The sequence below is a fragment of the Camellia sinensis genome, unplaced genomic scaffold (genome assembly GCF_055761805.1).
Source record: "Camellia sinensis isolate YWXY unplaced genomic scaffold, ASM5576180v1 Unanchor1, whole genome shotgun sequence".
Taxonomy (NCBI): domain Eukaryota; kingdom Viridiplantae; phylum Streptophyta; class Magnoliopsida; order Ericales; family Theaceae; genus Camellia; species Camellia sinensis.
The window spans coordinates 26266237-26281815 of NW_028128987.1; the positions used below are offsets into that span (position 1 = coordinate 26266237).

The 15579-nt window shown below is 32.5% G+C and overlaps 2 protein-coding genes across 3 annotated transcripts in view; both read right to left on the reverse strand.

Annotated features, from left to right (window-relative positions):
* LOC145814302 (uncharacterized) overlaps window positions 1-1279 on the reverse strand; it is a 37400-nt gene extending 36121 nt beyond the window's left edge. Inside the window, exon 1 of one of the 2 annotated variants that reach the window (XM_082910973.1) lies at window positions 811-1279. In XM_082910973.1, coding sequence (XP_082767099.1) covers window positions 811-1076 — 266 coding nt within the window. In that variant the 5' untranslated portion in view covers window positions 1077-1279. The remainder of the gene's footprint in view (window positions 1-810) is intronic. The other variant, XM_082910974.1, reaches the window with a different exon arrangement.
* A 4345-nt stretch (window positions 1280-5624) lies between these two features.
* On the reverse strand, window positions 5625-9945 carry LOC114256112 (tubulin alpha-5 chain). The gene is made up of 5 exons (XM_028195689.2): window positions 9522-9945; window positions 8300-8514; window positions 8014-8213; window positions 6626-7134; window positions 5625-6155 (listed from the first exon to the last, which is right to left on the reverse strand). Exons 1-5 carry the CDS (start codon window positions 9632-9634, stop codon window positions 5843-5845), a joined length of 1350 nt encoding a protein of 449 aa, XP_028051490.2. The 5' UTR covers window positions 9635-9945; the 3' UTR covers window positions 5625-5842.
* Window positions 9946-15579: the final 5634 nt, after the last annotated feature.

Consider the following 15579-nt stretch of genomic DNA (forward strand, 5'->3'; position numbering starts at 1 on the left):
TATACAAAAAGACCACAACCTACTAAACCATGATCCTACAAGGTACCTGCACCACTAAAATATTTAACAAAGAATCAAATAAAATACATTTTTTTCTTTTTTAAATAACACACATAAAATTTCACCCCTATAACACCATGTTTGGATTGAGTGATTTGGAGAGAAAAGAAAAGAAATGGAGAGATATGTACTTATTTAGATAACCTAAGTGAAGAGAAATAAAAAGAAATTGAGAGAAATGGAGAGAAACTCATTTCTCTTATAAGTCTCATTTTTAATCTTTCCAAGAGTAGAGAGATTGGGAGAGAAAGGAAACCACTATTTTCATAATACCAATTTTGTCCCTATAAAAATAAAAGAAATAAAATGATTGAAAATATAAAAAAATTATTTTGGTAATATAACATAAAATAATTTCTTTTCTTTTCTCTTAATAAAATCTAACCAAACAAAAATGAGAGAAATCATAATTATTTCTTTCTTTTATTTCTTTCTTTCTTATCCAAACAAAAATTAGAGAAATCACAATCATTTTTTTTTCTTTTCTTTTCTTTTCTTTTTTTTTCTCTTATTACTTGAGTAATCATTTCTTTTCTTTTCTCCCTATAATCCCAAACACAGTAAAGAAATTGAAGAAAATAAAATAAAAGAGTAAAATCATGCTTGTAGTTTTGGTTTTGTTAATTCTAACAAGACAATTCAAAAGTAAATGAATTACAAGAGTATTGATTGAAATCACTATGTTATGACAAGAAAACCCAAAAAGGGAATGAAAATAAATTAAAAAGATTTTGAGCAAAGACGAATTACCAGGTTTTAATTTGAAGTTGAGGGATGTTGTTGTGTTTGGTTGGATCATCAATTACAGGGTCATTCAAACGAGAAACAATAGGAGGATACACATGATGGGAACGAAAAATAGAAGAAATTTTACAAGTTGAGTGAGAAAGAAAGGAATAAGAAGTAGAAAGATGGAATGGAGCAGAAGGCTTCTTTCTTATTGTTTGTGAGTAGAAAGCAGAGGGGAAGTCGAATCGGAAGGTAGAACAACAACTTGCGCTCGCCGCCATTTGCATTTCCACTCAAGAGGTGGTGGAGACTCGACTCAAGCCTGAAATGGAGTCCCACAGAGAGAGTATTTGGGGGCATTATTGTTTGTTGCTGTTGTTGGTTTAGTGGCAGATGCAATTAGAGTGAAAGATTTTGCCACGTCGCTCACTATTCCTCCTCTATCAAACGATGAGTCTGGGGTGCAACCGAATCGAACTCGTCCTTAATATAGATTTTTGGGTATTTAAAATTCAATAAAAATTGAGTAATTTACCTTTACTAAATGACGTGGGATCCACATGTAAGTTCGTGTGTCTCACACTCATTTAAGGTATTTAATAAAAATTTTAATAAATTTTTTAAAATTCTTAATATTTTTAATAAAAATTTAATAAATTAAGAAACGTTTAATTCCTTTAAGATTATTAAGTTATAATCTTTCATTTTTGGCTTTAGCCCAATCATTACCAAAAAATACCTTTATCGAGCTGAATTTCAATCTATTCATAATAAGTTCTGTTCATTTGAAGCGTTGAAATGAGTCCACTCCTCTAACATTTCTTAGATCCAATTATATGTAAATAAAATTATTGGTGGATTTAGAGAAGATATGAGAGAAATATTTTATTTAAATTTTTTAATACATTGTCATGTCATTTAATTTGAAAAGTAAATTTAATTTTTGAAATAGCACAATTATCAAAAATTCAATTTTTGAGCTTCAATTTTATTTTAATTTAATGAAAAAGAACTCAAAAATTATCTCCAATCATTTTATCCATAATCAGATTTGAGAGTATGTGGGATGATTGAGACGCAAAAAAAAAAAAAAGGAGGAACTTACCAATAAGTTTCATATACAAAGTTCAAGACCCATTTAATTTTCAAACAAAACACTTGCACCAATTAGTACTATATATTTTTAATTGTTACCAAAAAATTCTAATTTTTTTTTTTTATTTACAGACACTGTTATATCTTACTACTGTTGAACTTCCGTCAAACAATCACTGGAGACTCGTCGGAATGTTCAACATCATCAGAAGTCGTCAGAGTATTGCCGGGAAGTCGCCGGAAGTTCACCGAAGTGTTAAGAACGTTAATAGAAGTCGCCGGAATGTTCAGAACGTTCACTGGACGTTAAGAACATCACTGGAGACTTACTGGAATGTCTAGAATATTGCCGGAAAAAAAAAAAAAAAAAAAAAAAAAAAAAAAAAGACTAAATGGAGAAATTGGAGCAAAAAGATAGCAAAATGTGCTAAATATTAATAAACTAAAAGAAAAAAAAAATGACACGACAAAAAACAGCAGCAGTGGGAAAAACATATGCTATTTTTTAATTTTTGTAAGGTTTAAGCAAATAAGCTCCAATTTGAGACTGTAAAATGTTATAGTTTCAAAGCAAAAATTTATTAAGTATTTATCCTTATTAATCAAACTGAAAAACATGTTATGAAATTGTAAAATTTTATAATTCTAAATAATGTTATGAAACTACAAATTTTTACAGTTTTATACCATGATTCATTCAAGCACCAAAAAAATTTGAAACTGTAAAATTTTACAATTTTCACCGCCTGTAACTAAAACTCGAAAACTACTTGTTCAGAACTTGAAAATTTTATTCATTAGAACAGAAAAAGAGAAGTGTGTACCAAAGAAAATATAGAAAAAAAATAAGAGATCGAATGAGAAAGGCGGATATAGAGAGAGGATTGTACTTCGACAACTATTTTTTGTTTAGATCTAGCCAAATCTGATATAGATCTACTCAGATCTGATGTAGATTTACATTAGATCTAAGTAGATCTACTCATCTTCTTCGTCGGAAATATATCTTCTTCGCCGTCGTTGAGGGTGAAGTCACGAGTTTATTTCGATGGTTGGTGGTTACCGGTGAACCCCCATCAATGGTGGTCGTTGGTCATCGGTCGTCATCCATGACAAAAAAAATGAGAGAAAAATACAGAAAAAAAAAAGAGAGGGGGAAACGTAAAGAGTGAAGCAAAAAACAGAGAGAGAGAGAGAGGAAAAGTAGGACTTTTAGGTCTACTCAAAAAGTTATTGAATTAAATAATGTACACATATTTCAATAATTTTTCCAAAAAAAATTGATGAATTGCGATTAATTAGGAACAAAGCCACGTATTGCACTTGAATTACAATATAATTTTTCCATATGATACTCTCCTGTGACGTGGACATTTTTCATCAACCAATCGAATAACAGCTTACAAAAAAAATTAACTACAACTTGACCCAAGTGTAGGGTCTAGTCAAAATTAACTTACATTTAAGGATCTGCTTGTTTCAGAGATGGAACGTAAGATTTGACTAACAGTTGGGAGAGACCAACAAATGTCATGTTTATTTTGAAAATTTACAATGAGGATTAATAGCTATGAAACCCCTCTAATGAGAAGACTAAGGCCTCGTTTGGTAATCGAATTTTTTAATTAAACAGTTAAAAAGTTATTAAATTAGTTAAAAAGTCAATAATTCATACAAAAAAGTTAAAGATTCTCTTTTCTCATTACTTTTTGCATAATTTTTCGTAAAAAGTCAAAAAGTCATCCCAAACATACTAGTTTTTTTTAGCTCATATTTTAGCCAAATAGGCAAAAAGTTACTGAATTAGCCTGTTTCCAAACGAGGCCTAAGTGTTTGTTTGGCATGTATTAAAAAAAAATATTTTTTTGTATAGATATATATATATATATATTTGAGTTACATTAATTAATATCTATCAGCATCTATTTTCTATTTTTCCATCTACTTTTACTATTTTTTTACATAATTTTTTATAAAAAAAATTAAAAAATACACTTATTTAGAACATTTCAAATATCTCATAACAATCCCATAGGAAGGTGGTAATTAAATCCAATCCTATGAGATTAGAGTTGAAATGATTATTTTGTCTCTCATTTTACAAAAGTAATTTAATATTAAAATGAAATAGTATAATAATATATTAATACAAAAAATATAAATATATCAACATAAAATAATATAACACAAAAATATAATTTTTTAAGTATATAATATAAGCAGCAACGTTTTAGGTCTATGAACTCAACACTCCTAACTTATTTTTTTTGGATTTTTGAATGAAAAAAAATACAAATTTACATGTGTCATGAAATCATTGGCCCTTTCATTTTAATTATAATTATTGAATCTTTCATTATTGTAATAATATATATCAAATTCCTTAATTACTACCTTTCAAATTCAATAATTATTCTCCTTTCATAGCATTGATATGAAAAACAAATTTCTTCAAATTTTATTTGTTTACTATAATGGCAAACATGATGTCAATACATGCAATACATATACCTATCCATGTTAGTTTTCAAAATTAGATATGACGCAATGACGGCATTAGATAGCAGAATAGTAGTAGAAATGACGCAATAACGGCATTAGATGGCGAATTAGATATGCTAGTTTTCAAAATTAGATATGACGCAATTACGGCATTAGATATGACGCTAATGTCAATAGTAGTAGAAATTAATGGATAATGATTGTGGTGGTGGTAAAAGGGTATATATTATAGAAAGAGAGAGAAAAAAAAAAAAAAAAAAAGGTTAGCGACGATGTCAGAATGATGGTAGTGGTTGTGACAACAGTGACAATAATTGTGTAAGTGAAGAGTTGTAGTGGTTGTTATAGTGGTGATAGTAATGGCAGTGGCGATTGTGGTGATGATATGATAGTTGTAGTGAAATGATAGTGGTACTTATGACAACAATGACATTGGTAATGAATGTAGTGATAGCAATAATGGCGGCAGTGACGGTTGTAGTGAATTTATAATAGTATATATCGATATATATATATATATATTTGAATATGTCGCTACTTTATGTTTAATATTTATAAATTCAGTTATAATTAAATAAGTTTTATATCACTTAAAATTTTATTAACTTTTGGGTTACATTTTAAGAGCTACTTAAGTTTTAAGGGATATCAATTGTAATTATCAAACAGACTTAATTGATTATCACTTATTATATTCAATTTTAAATGCTAAATTAGATTATCAAACACCACCTTAGAGTAAGTCATTTTTAAGTGTAAAATATAAAAGAGCAATACTAGAGACTTCAAAAAAATTATCAAATTTTCTACATAATATTCACATGGATGTGATTTTCTAACATTTTTAATTTAAAATTACATTTCGACTTCCAAAAGGCAATTCTAAGAAAAATTTATTCTTAATAAATATATATTTTATACTGTGCATAACACGAGTATGCCGCTAGTATTAAAATATATCAAAACACCAAGAGTATTTATAAAATTTCATATAATTAATTCCATCATAGGTTAACAAAACAAATATGAATTTTTAATAATCCGGTGGTCATTAAACAAACAATTTTTTTTAGTTACCTCACTACAAATTTCTATACTAACACTCATCACACTAACAATCCCACCCAACTTAACTCTAAAATTAAAACGCTTGGAGCTTACAAGGGTAGTGAGAAGAAAAAGATACGAAGAAAACAAAGAAAATCATCATAAAATTGATATGTGAGAGCAACTCATGATTCTAGAAAATAATTTCTTTCATAGCATACAAAACACTTGATCAGAAACAATGCAAACACAACTTTCTAACAATTTCATAACATGAAGAGAGAATGATAATACATGAGAAATGGAACAGCAGAGAGATAGAGATAGAGATAGAGATAGAGACAACGACATGGAGATGAGCAATGCTCAAATTAATCAATCACCGAAACATATCCCTCACACAACTACCTCAATAATCTTCACCCTCGTCTTCATCCTCCACAGCTTCAGCACCAACTTCTTCATAATCTCTCTCGAGAGCAGCCAAATCTTCACGGGCCTCAGAGAACTCCCCTTCTTCCATGCCTTCACCAACATACCAGTGAACAAATGCCCTCTTGGCATACATAAGATCGAATTTGTGATCAATGCGAGAAAACACCTCTGCCACTGCTGTGTTGTTGCTGATCATGCACACAGCTCGCTGCACCTTGGCAAGATCACCTCCTGGTACAACTGTTGGAGGCTGGTAATTGATACCACATTTGAATCCAGTCGGGCACCTGTCCAAAAACCAAAAAAGAAAAAAAAGCAATATTTCAGTTAGGGACAAATTCTACACTAAAGATCAGGAATCTGGGAGTATAAATAAGGGTCATAATATCTGCTTCCCACCCAGAAGAACAAGCCAAACAATGAGAACTTGTTTGACTACAAACTTCATAGATAATAGTAGCAATATGTTTCAATAGAACCTTCAAAAGAGTGTCCCTAAATAAATTTTCAACGACAAACTTCTGATAATTGAACTCAGCATGTAGCAAGGAAGTACTTTACCTATAGCTAATCTAGAGAGCTTTTACTTTAAATTCCTAACAGTTAACTAATTATCTTGAAGATGATGTTTAAATTTTCCAACTTTGAAAACATCTCAGAAGATGTTTCATGAACTATATGAAACATAGTAGCATATTCTATCCGTCATACTCAAATTAACTACAATTATTCGTTCATTGATATGCATTTTTCTCACCAGTCAACAAACTGCACAGTGCGTTTTGTCTTGATAGTGGCAACGGCAGCATTAACATCCTTTGGGACAACATCACCACGGTACATCAAGCAGCAGGCCATATATTTGCCGTGCCTTGGATCACATTTTGCCATCATGCTTGAGGGATCAAACACTGCATTTGTGATCTCAGGTACAGACAGCTGCTCATGGTATGCTTTCTCAGCTGAAATTACAGGGGCATATGAGGAAAGCATGAAATGTATACGGGGATATGGCACAAGGTTAGTCTGAAACTCAGTAACATCCACATTAATGGCCCCATCAAACCTTAAGGAAGTGGTCAAAGATGATATTATCTGGGAAATCAATCGATTCAAATTGGTATAAGTTGGCCTCTCAATATCTAGGGATCTGCGGCAGATGTCATAAATAGCTTCATTGTCCAAAAGCACAGCCACATCTGTATGCTCAAGGAGGGAGTGTGTAGAAAGAACACTGTTATAAGGCTCCACAACTGCAGTTGAGACCTGCAATAAACAAGAAATTAGCTGAACACATATCAACTGAACCACAAATAGGATGAATATGCATTTAGTCACAAATTTTGATGTATATTGGACAAATATATGCCATCTTTTAACAGATAGGATACATGTTTGGATTTTTACTAATAAATTCAATTAAAGATAACCGATATTTTTGACCTTATGTTAACCAGTATTATTACATTTTTATGTTGGTTCATTGATTAATGCTCTAAACCTTGTTGCTTAAAAAAAAATAATGCTAATACACCATTACTAAAACCAATAATTCCATGTGAGATTTGTATACTAGGAAGCATGGACAAGGAGATGGACACAACTGGGATACCGCAAAAAAAATATATTTTTTATATATTTTAATTTTCTATGTATTTAAATATTACATCCATAAACAATTAATATAATGAAAACTAACACTATCTTCACATTATAAAAAATAACTAAAAAACTAAATTTAAATTAGCCAGATATTAAATCTATGTTGCATTACGCTCCACACATCATTAGAACCCAGTCTCTCAACTTCATAACTATGGTTAGATTTGTTTTGCTTTGTTGATAGTTTGATATGAGTTATGTATAAATATATATATTATATATTTTAAATCCAACCCTTATATTTCCAGATATTATAATGAGCCCCAAAATTAGCTTTGGCAAACTAAAATAAGACTTCACTGTGTCCTTGCCGTGTCCCATGAAAAAATTTTAAAAAATGGACAAACCATATGGCGTGTACCATAAGTGTTCCCACATGTCTATGTCCAACATGGTTACGACACTTATTTTGCAGGGTTGGTACTTCATAGCTTGTCTCGGAGATTGAGGATCTATCATTAATAAGTTAACAACTATAGGTACCTGAGGAGAAGGATAGATGGTAAATCCAAGCTTAGACTTCTTTCCATAATCTAAGGACAAGCGTTCCAACAACAAGGACCCCAAACCAGAACCAGTGCCACCACCAACGGCATTAAAAACCAAAAACCCTTGCAAACCAGTGCAGTTATCAGCTAACTTCCTCACTCGATCAAGGCATAGATCAACAATCTCCTTCCCCACTGCAAAACATCACAAAATCATGTTCAGTCCACAAAAAGACATGTCCAAGTGAAGGTTACCCAATTTTGTGAACAATGAAGTTTACCAGTATAATGCCCTCTTGCAAAATTGTTAGCAGCATCTTCCTTCCCAGAAATAAGCTGTTCAGGATGGAAAAGCTGGCGGTAAGTCCCTGTCCGGACCTCGTCGATAACGGTAGGTTCCAAGTCAACAAATATAGCTCTGGGCACATGTTTGCCTGCACCGGTCTCGCTAAAGAAGGTATTAAAAGCATCGTGCGCAACGCCCACTGATGTGTCACTACAAAAACATCATAAAGTTTGTAAGGAACTCATAAAAAATCTAGACCTAAACAAAGACTCTAAAATAATGAACAAATATACAAAAGCATATGCAAACCAGCAATACCAAACAGAAAACAAATAAATCCTGAATGAATGAGATCTGAATGCAGAAAATGGAAGGTACCAGCTAAATTTACACATCACCAAATTATGTTTAAGTTGAGCAATGCATAAATACTGATTTAGAATCATGTGGCACAACACTTATCCTTTTGATTTAAAACAAAAACCACTATTTATTTTTTTTTTTTTCCCTTTTGGATGAGGCAACCTGAATAATGATGCCTCGTACTTTGCTCCATTATTTGAATAACCTAAGCTTGAGTCTCTTTAATTGGGTGACCTCTTAAGAGGAAAAACAAACAAAAACCTACATTTACTGTCCTATTATTTCAAGGGCTATGCTACAAATTCTAGTTAAATGTACTAGAACCATGGGGCTCTTTACTTCACTTTTAAGTTTCGTTTTAAGAAGATTTTAGTCTACCTACCATTAATTTTATTTTTATTTAGTTATTTATTTATTTTTTAGTTAATGAGATTGATTCTCTCGTTAATATGACAAACAAACAATAATTCATTGATGATCCAACAAGCAAATTAATGAGAAAGAATCAAGCAGAGAGAGAGAGAGAGAGACTAAGACAAAACTAACTCTTTCTAGAATAAACACTATAACACCAATTCCAGATGCATGAAAACCGTCACAAATAATTTCAATCCAATTCATTTCAATAACATCCAACACAACCAAACCACGAGAAAAGAAAACAGAAAAATGAATAAAATAAACAGAAAAATTATTCAAGAAAGAAAAAATGAGAAATAAATCAAACAGTTGGGAGATCAAGCAGAAATACAAGGAAAAAAAAGGATTATAAATTGAGAATACGAATTTCCATGATAAAGTAAAATATATGAATTGAAAGCACAAAATTACAATAAAATCAACAAAAATAATACCTGGGCATCATACCATCGGGCTGAATTTCATGTTCGAGGCAATAAAGCTCCCAACATGAATTCCCTACCTGAATACCTGCTTGCCCTATGTGTATGCTTATGATTTCTCTCATCCCTCTTCTCTCTGATCTCAAATACCACACAAATCCACCAGACACAACTCAGATCTCCCACTCTCTCGCTCGATCTTTCTGTATTTCTTTCTTTCTATATGTAGGTAATTAAGCTACCTACTGGCTCTCTCTATTTTGAAGCAAAAAACAGACTTAAAAATTAATGCCATTAAAAAGATGTTTGGAATCCGAAAAGAGGCCCGCCATTTGGCGCCAGCCTTTCCCCGGGCCCGCCCAACCGCAATCCTCTTCCTATGTTGGCTTCATTCTATTTACCATCCTACCCCGTTCTCTTCTTTGTTATCAATCACATTGCACATTGTAAACAGGATTTACTTAAAAAGATTATTCACATTTTGTCCCCTTTAAATTTCAGATATTTTTCACTTTACTCCATAATTTTTTCTTTTAGTTTTACCCTTTTAATGCCGTTTGAAATTTTTTTCTTATATACTTCCAAAATTAATTTATGTTTAATTTTGAATGAAAAAATACTAGTTAACAGAGATGTAACATAAACATAAAAATTAATTAATTACATTTTGCTTCCTGTAAGTTTCATATTTTTTTTTCATTTTAGCTTTTAAAATATTTTTTCTTCTCATTAATTCTTGTTTGGTAACTATTTTGTTTTCAATTTTCTATTTATATTTATAAAATTTAAAAAATGTCATATAAACTTATTTAGTAAATTTTTTTGAGTTTATAAACAGTTCTCTTAAATTAAAAACTAAGTTAAAAACATAAATTGAAAAAACGTGTTTACAAAAGTTTTAAAAACTAAAGAAAAATACATAAGCAACATGGAAGCAATGCAGGAGGAACGCGGAGGACCTTGTGTTGTGTTGTGTTGTGTTGCACAAGATCAGTTATTCGAATCATGAGAGCAACATTTTTTGTGTTGGAACAATCTTCTGTGTAAATAAAATAACTTGAAATAAATTCAAACAAAATAGAAAAATAACATACCAGAGTTATTTATCGAACCGAAATAAAATTAAAACCAAGTCAAGTGTGTGACACTCTGTCCTTAAGACAGATTCGCTCCGCTACGGTACTTACGGTTGAGTGGCGTCTATCTCCCGGGATACAATGATCTACACAAATTGTAGTAGTACTCCAAACAATTTGTTCGGCGAACCAAACCTTGTGTTCTAATACTCTCTTTTATTAGTCCTAAAAATATAAATGAAGAATAATGCACTAAAAAAAAAACCGAACAACAAAAGAAATTTTCTTAGACTGATTTTTTTCCCGACCCTTGATTGCTGGAATCATGGCAGTAGATATAGGCAAAAATCCTTAGCCTCGAAAAGGTGCAATCCCAAGTGAACAGATGCACTAATTATTTCAAGCCATTTGTCAGACCGTTGGCACAAAGAAAACCAATGGTCAAACAATTTGAAAAGTTGACCGTTAGGAACTGTTTCAAACTGTTTGTAACTTATATTAATTAAACTATTGAATATAAATATATATTAAACAAATTGAATAGTTTAATAAATAAAGTAAGAGGTATAAATTTTAAGAAACCACTTAGGAACCCAAAATTTGAATTTAGAATTAAATTAAATTTCCACAATTACAAACTTTAGGAAACCACTCAGGAACCCAAAATTTGAATTTAGAATTAAATTAAATTCCCACAATAATTTTTTATTGAAAAAATTCAAAAGAATTTTTTATCAAAGAAATTAATGTTAAACCTGAAAACGACATCAACTTCCCATTCACTCATAAATGGTTTTGATGTTCCGTCTTCACCGTGTGACTTGCCACGCGGCAAGGAACACGTCACCTCTTCGGACCCACTCAGTTTTTGGGCTAAAAAATATGCCTATTTAAACCATTTTTCCAACAATCCCCCACATGAATGGAATTTGACGGAGAGAAAATGCAACAACATGATCTAATCAGAGAGTATAGAAATTAGAAATATTCTGCAAAGGATAGGTAGCTTTTGGCTTTGAACCTTCCCTTGTGAGACACTATCGGATTTACTAGCTAACTAGTGAACATGATGTCTTGAACTGTTCAGCCGTTTGTGTAAACCAAGACAATAGAACTCACACAGTATATTCCCAGACACAGTTTAGTTCTCACTATTGTGTTCATTTTGGCCCTGAACAACCTGGTCTTTCATGAGTGCTCTAAAGACTTGTAGCCCTTCACAAATCTTATAAAACCGGCCCAGTTCACACTCACATAGGTGATTCTTATGAAAAGTATCCTGCCATACTCCACTAGGTTTACCTAGATATAAGAATCATTAAAATTTTACTTAACCTCAAACGCTGCAGACATCACTTATTTTATCATAGAAATGGGTAGGAGTTGGACTCCACAGTGATCCTTCTGAGTCATTCACAACTCGGTTGTCCCTTTGAACCTAGATCTTGGGATCTCCAGTCAACTAGGTTGGGTTGCCGTTGTGGTAACTCTTATTTAATAGGCTTAAGTCCCATTCCCCTCGATGAATTCTCAACTAACTCTCTTGCTAACCCTTTGGTTAGTGGATCCGCTATGTTATCTTTAGATTTAACATATTCTATGGAAATAATTCCATTAGAGAGTAGTTGTCTCACGGTGTTATGTCGACGACGAATATGTCGTGACTTACCGTTATACATATGACTCTGTGCTCTACCTATAGCTGATTGACTATCGCAATGTATGCATATAGCAGGCACCGATTTTGGCCATATTGGAATATCTTCAAGGAAGTGGCGAAGCCATTCTGCCTCTTCCCCTGCTTTGTCTAAAGCTATGAATTCAGATTCCATAGTAGACCTAGCAATACAAGTCTGTTTGGAAGATTTCCAAGATACAGCCGCCCCACCAAGAGTAAAGACATACCCACTGGTGGACTTCGAGTCTCTAGTATCCGATATCCAATTTGCATCACAGTATCCTTCAAGTACTGCTGGATATCTAGTATAATTCAGCCCAATGTTACGAGTAAATCGGAGATATCTTAGAACCCTTATAATTGTTTTCCAGTGTTCTACTCCCGGATTACTCGTATATCTACTTAATTTACTTACTGCATAAGCTATATTTGGGCGAGTGCAGTTCATCAAGTACATTAAGCTTCCAATAATTTGGGCATACTCTAATTGAGAAATACTTTCCTGTACATTTTTAGAAAAATACAAATTAACATCTACAGGTGTTCTAGCTAGATGATCATCATCTTTGCTGAATTTGTCAAGTATTTTCTCAATGTAATGAGATTGTGACAAAGTATATCCTTCTGATGTTTTGGTAATTTTCATACCAAGAATTACATCAGCAATGCCCATGTCCTTCATGTCAAAATGTTTATTCAACATTTTCTTGGTAGTTTTAATCATATCATTATTATTACCTATGATGAGCATATCATCTATATAAAGACATACAATGACATAACCTTTATCTGTGTTTTTAATATAAACACATTTGTCACACTCATTAATTTTAAATCCATTTGACATCATTGCCTTGTCAAATTTCTCATGCCATTGCTTTGGTGCTTGTTTTAAACCATATAATGATTTAACCAATTTACACACTTTCTTTTCTTTCCCTAGAACAGAAAACCCTTCTGGTTGTTCCATGTAAATTTCTTCATTTAACTCACCATTTAAGAAAGCGGTTTTAACATCCATTTGATGAATTTCTAGATTGTATAGAGATGCAATGGCAATTAGCATTCTAATGGATGTTATTCTAGTAACCGGTGAGTACGTGTCAAAATAATCAAGACCTTCTTTTTGTCTAAATCCTTTGACTTCAAGTCTTGCCTTGTATTTATCTTTTGATCCATCCGCTTTCAATTTTCTTTTGAAAATCCATTTGTACCCAAGAGGTTTACAACCTGGTGGCAAGTCCACTAATTCCCAAGTGTGATTTTGCAAGATGGATTCAACTTCACTGTTGACAGCTTCTTTCCATAAAGGAGCTTCAGGACTGGACATAGCCTCTTTAAAAGTTAAAGGCTCATTTTCTACCATATATGTTAGAAAATCTGGACCAAAAGATTTTGAGGTTCTAGCACGTTTACTACGCCTAGGTTCCTCTTCTTCATTTTGATCTAACTCTTGTTCTTGATCATGTTCTTGATCATTACTAGTAATAGCATCAAAAGATCTTTTCTTATTACTAGTCTCTTGTCCAATCTTATTCGGAAATACATGTTCAAAGAAAGATGCATTCCGAGATTCAATAATAGTATTTACATGCATTTCGGAATGTTCTGATTTATGAATCAAAAACCGATATGCAGTACTATTCTTGGCATAACCAATGAAAATGCAATCAATGGCCTTAGGACCTATCTTAGTCTTTTTAGGACTAGGAATAGCCACTTTAGCCAAACACCCCCATACTTTTAAGTATTTGTAGGATGGTACTCTACCATGCCACATTTCATAAGGTGTTTGATTCACTTTCTTTCGGGGTACTTTATGTAAAATATAATTAACAGAAAGTATTGCTTCCCCCCACAAGTTCTGAGGAAATCCAGAACTGATTAACATGGCATTCATCATTTCTTTTAAAGTCCTATTTTTCGTTTCAGCAATTCCATTTTGCTAAGGTGAGTAAGGAGCGGTGGTTTGATGAATTATTCCATGTTCTTTACAAAACTCACCAAAAGGTGATTCATATTCACCACCTCTATCACTTCTAAGTTTCTTGATTTTCTTACCAAGTTGATTTTCAACTTCATTCTTATATTGAATGAAAGTTTCCAAAGCTTCATCCTTGGTTCGAATTAAATAAATATAACTATATCTAGTATAGTCATCTATAAAAGTGATTACATACTTTTTCCCACCTCTGGTTTGAATTGATTTAAAATCACAAATGTCACTATGAATTAATTCAAGTGGTTCCGTACTTCTTTCAATTGAATGAAAAGGAGTTTTTAGATAATTTTGCCTCAACACAAATTTCACATTTATGATTTGAATCAATGCTAAATTTAGGTAAACATTCCATATTAATTAATCTACGCAAAGATCCATAATTAACATGTCCTAGTCTACCATGCCATAAATTTGAAGGCTCAAGCAAGTAAGAAGAAGATGTATTATTAATAACTGAGGGTACAACGGTCATTACATTTAATTTGAAAAGGCCATCAGACATGTAACCTTTTCCTACATACATCCCGTTTTTGATAAGTACAAACTTGTCACTTTCAAAAACTAGCCTAAATCCATTCTTACTCAACAAAGATCCGGAAACAAGATTCTTGCGAATGTCCGGTACATGCAGCACATTGTTGAGAGTGAGTTCCTTTCCAGATGTCATCTTGAGTACAATCTTTCCTTGTCCTTCAACTTTGGAAGTTGAGGAGTTGCCCATAAAAAGTTGTTCACCATTGTCCACTGAAGAATAAGATGTGAACATCTTTTTATCGGCACAAATATGACGAGTAACACCAGTGTCCACCCACCATTCTTTAGGATTTCCGACAAGATTTGCCTCGGAAACCATTGCAGAAAGATTGATGTCATTGACACCATTGGAAATATTGTCCACTTCAGTCATGTGGGCTTGAGCAGGCTTCTTGCTTGTTCTTCTTTTGCTTTTGCCTTTGCTACGGCAATCTTTGGCCCGATGTCCCTCTTTGTCACAGATGTAACATTTGCCATTAAACTTGTACTTTTTATTTTCTCTCCCTTTAGAGCCTTGTGATGAACTTTCTCCAGAAGACTTTCGTTTCTTGGTTTTTGAAGCATGTTCCACCACATTTGCCTTAGACTCCATAGGAAGCTTACGAGCCCGCTTTTCAGAATTGCGGTTGTCCTCCTCAATCCTCAAACGCACAATTAACTTATCCATAGAAATTTCTTTGCGCTTGTGTTTGAGGTAGTTCTTGAATTCCTTCCAGCCTTTTGGTAATTTTTCAATTAAGGCTGCAACTTGAAAGGATTCACTGAGAGACATACTTTCTG

Coding starts and splice junctions, on each gene's coding strand:
- LOC114256112 (XM_028195689.2), bottom strand. CDS start 9,634: ATGAGAGAAATCATAAGCATACACATAGGGCAAGCAGGTATTCAGGTA. Junction 8,515..9,521: donor CCCGATGGTATGATGCCCAG/GTATTATTTTTG, acceptor ATGTTTTTGTAG/TGACACATCAGTGGGCGTTG. Junction 7,135..8,013: donor CCATCTATCCTTCTCCTCAG/GTACCTATAGTT, acceptor TGTTTATTGCAG/GTCTCAACTGCAGTTGTGGA.